This window comes from Planococcus citri, chromosome 5 (assembly GCF_950023065.1).
Source record: "Planococcus citri chromosome 5, ihPlaCitr1.1, whole genome shotgun sequence".
Lineage (NCBI taxonomy): Eukaryota > Metazoa > Arthropoda > Insecta > Hemiptera > Pseudococcidae > Planococcus > Planococcus citri.
This window is the reverse complement of record NC_088681.1, coordinates 1,229,583-1,239,840: the sequence shown is the minus strand read 5'-3', so window position 1 is coordinate 1,239,840 and position 10,258 is coordinate 1,229,583. Positions and strand designations below refer to the sequence as shown.

General features: G+C 32.5%; 1 protein-coding gene across 7 annotated transcripts in view; it reads right to left on the bottom strand.

Annotated features, from left to right (window-relative positions):
- Nucleotides 1-908: 908 nt before the first annotated feature.
- Pkn (serine/threonine-protein kinase N) overlaps nucleotides 909-10,258 on the bottom strand; it is a 137,160-nt gene continuing 127,810 nt past the window's right edge. For 5 of the 7 annotated variants that reach the window (XM_065367965.1, XM_065367969.1, XM_065367966.1 and 2 more), the window contains 9 exons: nucleotides 9,990-10,231; nucleotides 9,474-9,617; nucleotides 6,449-6,586; nucleotides 6,174-6,353; nucleotides 5,935-6,086; nucleotides 5,643-5,862; nucleotides 2,454-2,561; nucleotides 2,216-2,356; nucleotides 909-2,131 (listed from right to left, as the gene is read on the bottom strand). In XM_065367965.1, the coding sequence (XP_065224037.1) occupies nucleotides 1,988-2,131; nucleotides 2,216-2,356; nucleotides 2,454-2,561; nucleotides 5,643-5,862; nucleotides 5,935-6,086; nucleotides 6,174-6,353; nucleotides 6,449-6,586; nucleotides 9,474-9,617; nucleotides 9,990-10,231 (1,469 nt within the window). In that variant the 3' untranslated portion in view covers nucleotides 909-1,987. The remainder of the gene's footprint in view (nucleotides 2,132-2,215; nucleotides 2,357-2,453; nucleotides 2,562-5,642; nucleotides 5,863-5,934; nucleotides 6,087-6,173; nucleotides 6,354-6,448; nucleotides 6,587-9,473; nucleotides 9,618-9,989; nucleotides 10,232-10,258) is intronic. The other 2 variants (XM_065367968.1, XM_065367970.1) reach the window with 2 other exon arrangements.

The following is a 10,258-nucleotide window of genomic DNA, read 5'->3' as shown; positions in this document are numbered from 1 at the left end:
ACGAGGGGGTCCTTTTTTGAGCTTATTATCAACGCATGATCTACATATATTAGCAGGTGAAATCGTCATTTTAAATTAATGATACCAATTTTAAAACAATTTTAGACAGTTTTTGAAATTTTGAATAATTTCAATCAGGGGTTCCAAATCTGAGGCGACTCTTTAAAAGGAAAAATAAATAAAACTGCATTCTAAAATCAGTAGTCAACCTCGATAAATTTCGTACTCGGTAATACTAACGACGTAACGAGAAAACGCTACGTTGACGACGAGTTCATTCACGTATGGGTCATCACGCTAGGCATTTCGTCGCTGCCAAAATTCGCGAATGGCAAATGTCTTCGAATGATATCAAACGTCAAAATCGTCTAGTTTAAACGTAAATTAGAGTAAAAAAAATACCCATGCGATACGTTACTCACGCGACCGTATTGATTAACCGTTACATATTCGCGAATGTTACACAATAGCGAAAAAAAAGAAGGAATAAAATACACGGTATGATAAATCACCCGATGGTAAAAAAAATATATGTATGTACTTATATAACATTATAAAAAAAAAAAAAAAACTTTCGTTCATACATTATACATACAATTTTTCTATACAAATCGTGATGTTATTTAAGCTAACACTTTTTTTAAAAAATAAGAACGTACTATTTGATTAAAAATACAAATTATTAACACATTCGACATAGGTATCAACTTAGGTAAATACTCGTATATAATCTAAAAAATATAAAATTTTTAGTTCACTTATAAACATTAGGTACACAATGATACGCCATAAATACGTAAAAAAAAAAAAGAAGAAAAAACACGAATAACACACAACCACATACATACACATGATATAGGTAAGATACGAAACGAGTACCTTACCTTTCGAGAGAAAGTTTTCTAAAAAAAAAAAGGGTATTGTTAAATGCACTCTGAACAAAAAATTACTCGTACGGCTGTAAAGCGGTATTTTTTTCTATCTAGTAGATTTCAAGAGCCATAAATTTAAAAAAAAAAACAGCCTACTTAACTCTTTGGTGTAATAACAGCGGCCCGGCTGTCCCAAAATTTATAAAAGAAAATTGCACCTCGCAGAAATAAATAAAGACAAAAACACTAGCGTAAATATTGTATAAAAAAAAATTGAGTAGATTCGTGTTCGCCGATGGATTTCAGTTAACAACGAGTCGTCTATTTTGTTCGTAAGGACGGCTTCGGTCCAACTTGGCAAATGCTTAGTACGTAATGTAAAAATGAGCGTAAAAACTACCTTTTTATGGACTATACGTAATTAGAAAATAGAAAAAATAAATAAAAATCGTCCGTCCTTAAGGCAAAAGGCATTTCACGTAATACAACCCGAAATTACATATTCGTCTCGTAAGAGGAAAAAAAATTAATAAATATAAAAATCAGACTTGCGCTAAAAGAAAAAGAAGAGAAAACTGATGAAAATTTTCGCATCTCGTCAGGGAAATTTTAACAGAACATCATTCTCTGACTACAAAAAGGCGACGATTAACTACATCGTGAATGTATAAATCAAATACGTTAAAAACGAAAAGAAAAAAAAAAGAAGAAATAAAGTAATACGTATATCACAGCGATAATTAATATGAAAAAAAATTGACTTACAATAAACACATTATTATAAAAAAACAAACGAGAAAAAATTTTAACAATCAAAGCAGTATCTGTTTACATTCTGGTGCATAATAATCACAATATTAATATTTTTCATTAATCAAGGCACACTCGCTCATTCCATTCACTTGAAACACAACAGACGGGGCATCGTTTACATTTACGAGTAGGCAAAATACACTACCAAAGTACCACTTCACTCGCATTTCGAAAATACACCTCTTTCCTTTTTTTCCTTTTCTACGCAAACGGTAACTGTTGCCAAAACCAGATAGAATTCTTAACAAGCTATTCGACAAGTACTTTCAAACATTCTATTTTCGCCTTCCATTTCGAAAACTTTAACACCAGTCGGCCGTATAGGAGAAATCTTTAAAGTACAATTGTTCGTCGTCTGTCAGTATTCTTGGATCTTTTGGCGGCGTAAGTTGAGGCTTTTCCGAGGTAAATTCTTCATCGAAATTACGTACGTCTTCGACCGAACTCTGTAATACGCGAGTAAAACGAAAATTAGCACCGTACTCAAATTTTTCACTCGTTCGTGCTAATTATTAATTTCAAATACTTACCACAGTCGGTACAAAAGGTGGACGAATTTTTCGCATCAACAAATCCTCCCAAACGATATTCCTAAAGAAGGCTTGCTTCTTCACATCTTCGGCGTCTTTTTCACTCGATCCTAATCGACGTTCTGGATTCTTACGTAACAACTACGAAACGGATAGAAAAACACGAGGTGAATATGCGAATGGGTCTTACAAGTTTAAAAATCATAATTAGCAGGAGGCTACTCGAGCTTAGGCTTACCCTTCTCATGATGGCGATGGATTCCAAAGACAAGTATCTAGGATATCGGACTTCATCGTTCACTATCGAATCGAACACTTCTTCTTCGTCATCGCCAGGGAATGGTGACTGCAAAAACAAATCGTAATTGAATATTACATTATTCGAATACTACTCCAATTCTCAATACACGTTTTCATCTTCCACAAAATCCTCCCAGGTGACGAAAACTCAAGTCCAAAAACTCCGAAAGAAAATAACCAAGTTATTCCAAATATTATACGGATATCCTACCTCCCCCCCCCCACCGCCCGATACAAGATTTTACGAGAAAAAAAATCATCGCAAGAATTAAAAAAAAAAAACTCACAAAATATTTCAACGATAAAATGGCGAAAACTTCACAAACATTTAGACACAAAAGTAAACACGGAAATTCAGGGGAAATCGTCGAAAAATTGGAAAATAAAATCTAATGAGAGTTTTAAAAGAGTAAAACTTTTTTAAAAAATCAAGAAACCCCACAACAAAATTCTAAATAAAACCATCAATTCTCAAAATCCAGAAAAAACTCGAAAGAAATCTTATCCTACAAAAATTAAAGAAAAAAAGTTATCAAACTTTGGGGCTAAACTGGGAGAAAATTTTATAAAAAATCTCGAAAATTCAAGAAAAAAGGTTTCGCCGAAATTAAGAACAAAAATTTAGGCAGAAAAACGAATCAATAAAATTTAACTTACGAGAATTAAAATTAGGTATCTATAAATTCGGAAATTATTCAAAAAAATGTTGAGAAAAATAAAGGATTCAACAGAGAAAAATTATTTCAACTTGAAAAAAAATGCTCAAAGAGAGAGGAAATCGGAGGACCATCTCTCATAACTGGAAGGGAAGAGGAAAACAAAGAGAGGAAGAGTGATATTCCAAAACTCGCTTTGTCCATTTTTATCAAAGTTGGGTTTTCAGTGGTACCTGGTAGATGAAGTATTAACTCACATTCCTACATCATCAACCTACCAAAATGAGGTGTTAAACTCACCTAAATAGCCAATTCACTAAAAATTAAAAAAAAAATAATGTTCCAAAACGCGTTTTGTCCATTTTTATTGAAATTTTTTTCAGCAGTATTTAGTGGATGAAATACGTATATTTGAAAAACTGAATCCAAAACAAAATCAATTTGTGTTAAAAACGTGTTTAAAACACATTTTAAACATGTTTAAAACACGTTTAAAACAAAAAAAAACGTTTTAAACAAAAAAAAACGTTTGTTTTGTCTTTTTTAAAAAAAACCGTTTTTTTTCCAACACTGTAAATCCACCCAAATAAAGTGCTAAACTTGCCTAAAAAGCCAATTTACCCGTTTAAAGGGAAACTGTTTTTCCTCTCTCCTGAAAAGTTATGAAAATGGACAAAGCGAGTTTTGGAATATCACTCTTCAGAGGGATCAACGAATGAATGATATCAAGATGCAGAAAAATCCACCACAAAAAGTAAAAATAAAAAAAAAACAAAGTCATCAAATCTTGAAGAAGCTTCCCTCTCTTCTCGAGAAAAAAGATCGAAATTTAAGGGAAATCATGATTTTTGGAAGAAAAAAAAAACACAATTCCACAAAAATGTGAGCAAAAAAATCACTTGTTTTTTTTAAAGCACAAATCTCAGAAAAAAACTGTTGAAATAAAAAAAATTCGGTCAAAATTTAGGCAAAAAAAATGACCACAATTTAGAACAAAACTATCGAATCGTAAAAATTCAAAGTTGAAAAAGTCTGTCAAAACTGGAAAAACTTCGCCAAAAATTTGAAAAGAGAAAAAAAAATGTAAATTCCGAGAAAATCACCAAAAAACGTGAAAAAAGAAAACTCGCGAAAATTAAAAAAAAATCATACCCGTCAGAATAGAGAAAAATCTACAAAAATTCAAAAGAAAACTCATCAAATCGGCGAAGAAAAAAATTCAAAAAAAGCCATCGGACCGAAATAAGGAGAAATCTCGACTATTTGGGCAATAAAATCACAAGCTCGAGGGAAAATTTTCATGAAAAAATCACGAGAATTCGTGGTGATAAAATTCGGCAAAAATTCAGGTGAAAAAAAATCATCAAAATTTAGAGCAAAATCATGGAAATTTATTTTGGAAAAAAATCACCCCCAAAATTCAAGATATAAAAATCAATCCAAACAGGAAAAAATCCACTAAAAACCATCGAGAAATTCAAAAATTAAAATACCTGTCGAAATTAGAAAACCCCTTGGTATATTTCAAATGAAAAATCATCAAAACTGAAAAAATAAAATTCGTAACACTGAAAAAGCAGTGATGCCATTTATAAATGAAAACAATGTTTTTTTTCGAAGAATTTTGAATAAAATTTTGAAAAAAAAAAGAAAATTTGTGAAAAAGCTCAGAAAAAGTAACTTTTAGTAACCAACATTTTCAAAAAGTAACCAAAAGTTACTATTAGTAACTTTAGTAACTCGAGTACAATCCCTGCCCTAGGGTAATTTGCATCGTCTTTCATTCTTTTTTTTTCGTGTTATTACTCGTTTTAAAGCGTTTTCTACACTTTTTTTTAGTAATTTCTGTCGAATTTCACTGAAATCTTCTTAGTTTTTGATAAGTAATTTTCTCGATTTAGAACGCCTTTTTAGAGAAGTTTTATTTTTTAAATTTTTTTTTTTTTTGTTAATTCGCAACGATTTTAATGCAATACTCACGATTTCAAGGCCCTTTCAACAGTATTTTGGCATTTTTATGTAAAGCCTGTTTTTCAAAATTTTTCAGGAATTTGTTTGTCAAGATTTAATATAAATTTCATTAGTTTGTGGTAATTTTCAGTGATTTTAATGCTTCAAACCTCTCATTTCAACTCTTTAAAAATTTTGAATGAATTTTCGACAGATTTTACTGAAGTTCCGTCATTTTTCGGCAACTTACAGTAGTTAAAATATTTTTTCGGGTGTTTTTACATAATTTTGAAATGTTTTCAACACTTTTTCACGCATTTTTGACAAATTCTGATAAAATTTGGTCGAAAACATATTTTTTTCTTGAATTTTACAAATTTTTAGAGCTTAGATGAATGATGAAACCGGTGCAGCAATAATACAAAAGCAATACCAAATTCATACCCGAATCAATTTTCTTTATCGCACTAACCGGAGGAGAATTTTGTGGCCTGAAAAATATACGAAATCACACAACTTACCTCACCAACCAACATTTCGAATATCAACACACCCAAGCCCCACCAATCAACCGCTCTCGTATAAGACGTCTCGGTGAGCACTTCCGGCGCCAAAAATTCAGGAGTACCGCAAAACGTTCCGGTTCGGTCACCGAAGCCCATGCCTTCTTTACACAATCCAAAATCTGCTATTTTTACATATCCTTCGGTATCCAGTAATAAATTATCCAACTTCAAATCTCTGCAAAATTCAATTCCAATAATTAAAAATCTCGAGTTAAATCCAAAATCTTATCGCGATATCGATCCATACCTGTATATAATATTATTCTCGTGCAGATACTGAAGTCCAGAAACAACGCAGGATGCATAAAACACAGCTCTCGGTTCGGAAAACACATCGGCGTGAATGTGCATCATTAAATCACCACCGGCCGCGTATTCCATCACGAAACAAACATGAGCCTGAAAACAACAACCGTAGCATTATTAATCCGCATTGAAAGTAGCTACACATACAAATATGTAGATAATCACTTCGTGAAAACTCACCTCGGTTTGGAAACAAGCGAATAAATTGACTAAAAACGGATGCCTCATGGCGTTCGCAACTTGAAATATTCTCTTCTCCGATAACAAAGATTCGACTTCATCTCGAGCGATAATATCACCTTTTTTTAACGCCTTAATGGCGAAATATTCTCCGGTATGTTTGTACTTGCACAAAATTACCTGAAAAAAAAAAAAATCAATTAAATTCGTATTCGAGAATGAAAAACACCTCAACCACCATCCAGTCGAGTTACTCGTATGTATTTTGCTATTACCTTTCCAAAATGCCCTCTTCCGAGTACACTCAGCAAGTGGAAATCGTTCATCGACATACCAGTCGACTGAGTGATCTTTTTATGACCATCGCGTTGATCCAACGATTCCATTATCGAAGCGGTATCGAATATCGGCGGCTGTAAAATAAAATCACTCCTTTAGTACGAGTCTGTAGACTACTCTCGAATCGAATTTTCAGCATTCGATTCGACATATTCTCAAGCTTATTTCAATTTTACAATCAAAATGCTACACATGCGATGATGATAATATAGGTAATGTAAAACAAATCCAAATCAGAGGGCGAGTGTGGAAAGAACGAATCATCAGCATCCGTAATAGCGAACGGATAACCGATCATAGCCGATCGAAAATCGAAAATTTTCCCTCGAAGAGTGAGAATTACAAACGTAATAAAATGCGATACTTATTTCGTGATATAAAACATGCATTTTTGTACAGAAATACTTGGCGAGTTACTGTCTAGTGTCTAGTATGCGTTTTGATGGGAAATATCCCCTTCTATTGTTCTCATTTAGTAATTATCAGTTCAAAGCGTGTTAATCGGATGAACTAGCAAATATTTAGACTTCGTTCCCACATTACAACTCCTTATCATCGTACTTATCTTGTTTCATTATGATTCATTCCATTCTCACCATCATTCCAATAAGCTAATTACATCTGAGAGACTAAGTACGGTTTTTAAATGTACGGAGGGGGGGAGGGTAATTTAAAAGAATGCTGACACGGTGATTGACATTTTAAAAAAAATACTAAATCAATTTGATTCATCTACATATTTTTTTTCCTCAACTTCGGAGCTCTCTAATGGAAGAGTGAAGGGGCTAACATTGTTCGGAGGGCCCAGGAAACTTTTTTTGATAGAGAAAGGGGGTTTATTCAGGAAGGTTTTTGTCAGTAATAAAAACTTTTCAATAAATTATTTACAGAATTCAATTTTTCATTCTTTTTACTTTTTGTCCACTTTGGAAGGCTCAAAAAGGGACCCAACATTGTTTTGGCAACCGAGGAAATTTTTTCTCGAAAAAGTGATTTTTTGGGAGTCGTTCCATGTCAAATTATTAGCCCCGTTTCAGAGTTTGGTTTGGGTCCTGCGACTTTGCCGAATTTTCTTAGTAAGTTTCTCACACTACGAAAAAAAGAAATTCGCTATCATATTGGCTCCCAGTTCAGTAGTTGAAATTGCTCGTCATGATCTCCAGATTTTGAATTTAATTGATCGGTACAGTTATAACATGGAGAAAAATTCGTGAAATGGAACTAAAAAAGAAACCAAAAAAATTACAAAGCGCGAGCAAAAAATTTCAATACAGCAAAAAAATCACCAAAAAGCCCAATTTATTCATTTAAAAAAGTAAAATTTATGGTAACTAATTTGGTAATCTTTGGAAATTCTAGATTTTGGCAGCTTTAGTAAAAGGCAGATAATTTTTTGGCAACTTCTGGAAAAACAATTTTTGAAAAAAATTGAGACTTTCGGGATTTCTTAAATATAAAACGACAATTTTTTAATAATTTTCTTTATAAAACAGTGGGACTTTTTTTTTACGGTTTTTTGGCATTTTTAAAAAAAATCAAATTCTTTTACTTATCAATTTTTTTTATTTTTATTTTTTTTTTGAAAACTTGAGAATTTTTCAACTTTTTTTTGTAAAAAAATGATTTTTTATGAAAAACGTTGACAAAACGAGAGACTTTTCGACAATTTTAGCAAAAAATCCGGTTTTTTTGGCAATTCTTTGACAATTTTAGACACACGAGTAAGAAATTTTGGCTTTAGCAAAAATCAAGATTTCAAAAATTTTAGCAAAAGCAGTTTTTTTTGACAATTTTTGGCAAAAAACAAGACCGAAGTAATTTTGAAGAAAAATTGAAACTTGAGAATTTTTGCGAAAAAACGATCATTCTCGAGTAATTTTTGGTGAAATGCAAGTGAGAGTCTTTTTGTCAATTCTTGAGCAATTTTAGACGTAGTAAGAAATTTTGGTATTTTCTGACAAAAAGCAATATTTCAACAATTTTAACAAAAAGCAGAGTTTTTCTGACAATTTTTACTATTTTAGCAAAAAAACGAGACTTTGAAGCAATATTGAGGAAAAATTGAAACTTGAGAATTTTAGCAAAAAAACGACAACTTTCAAGTAATTTTTGGCAAAAGGTAAAAATGTGAGTCTTTTTGGAAATTTTTGGTATATTTCGACATTTTCAGGGAAAAAACCAAGATTTTTTTTAACAATTTCTTTTTGTAATTTTTGTTGAAATGTTGAAAAAGGTAAAGTCTTTGTAAAGAAATGACTTTCTTTAGAATATGTTGACAAAAAGCTCGACTTTCAGGCAACTTTTGAAAATAAATAATGTGTTTTAAATTTTTTTTTTTTTTTTTTTTTTTTAGAGGCCCGCCGAGCTGAAATTTACGACTTCTAAACTTATATCAACTCGAAATACATCATAATTATATTGCAATTCACAAGAATTTAAAATATTCGATTTTTCTCACTCCTCACTCGTCTTTGTCAAAGAAAGTTTCTTTTTCAATGAACTCACAAAAAAAAAGTTCCAAAATCGGAGTACTTGAACTCAAAAACTTGACGATTCAAATAATTGGAAAAGGATGGTTACGCTAGAAAGAATTTTGACACCAAAATGGAAAAATTCCCTGAAAATCGATTTTTTTTTTATTTTTCGAATGAAGGAAGGAGATGTAACAAAGGGAAATTTCTACTCAGAACACAACCCAGGAGAAAATCACCGGTTCTGATCAGGTCTATAGATTTTACTCATAGGGAAGCGTTTCTACACAACGATCTAAAATATTTCTAGAAACCTCTACAATGTACATCGAATTAATGAAGTTAATACGGAAATAAAGCGTTAAAAGCCATAACAACTGTAGCATCGTCTAGTTTAACTACTCCAGGCATAATGATTGTGATGTTTGAAGCAGCTGCAAGTGCATGGGATAAGGTAGGAAGGACAGAGTTAAAAAGTATCATAGAGTACCTCATCCTGGGGAAATTCAACTAAGGGGGAAGGTTGGGGTGTTGATAAGGGAGTAGTGGCAGTGCTATCCGTTATTTCTACAGGCTGATACCAATCTGGCTCGGCATCCTGCAAGAAGTCAAACTCTTGTAACGCTCTTTGAAGCTGAAACAATTAATACCGGCTTGTTTTGTGCTGTCAAAGAATTAAAGAAAAAGGAAAGCTCTCACGCACCATGAAAGCTGCATAGAAATACCGTAACCTTGTAAAAAGTTAACTCGTTTGCAAATAAAAAAAAAATAAAAAAAAGTACTCGAAGGGATAGTAACATTAGATAAATACAAGACATGTACAAAAATACCGCAACTAAAGTGAAACATACTATCGTACTCTATTTATAAGTAAGTGTCTATTATTGTAAAATAAGAACTAAAAATCGGGATTTGGGGGGAGAAGCAATTTGAAACGAGTTACGTTTTCTATAATACAAAATGCTACATCGTCGGTTAACAATCCAACACCATCGATGATACTTACTTCTGGATCAATTTGCGTTGGTAAAGTGGTAGGTGGTGGTTGCATTCGCAACGAAGGTGTCTTTTTCTTATTCGCTATACTGGACGGTAGGAACTGGTTATTTAAATGAGCATCCGGCGGCAACGGTGGTAATACGGCTATACCCAAGCCCAAGGGACGACTACCGGTCAAACCGGTCACGTGAGGATCCGGAGTTTCACCCGGAGTTTCTGGTTTATCGTCCAATTCTTCGGGTACAACGTCTAGAAAAATTAAAAAAAAAAAAAAAC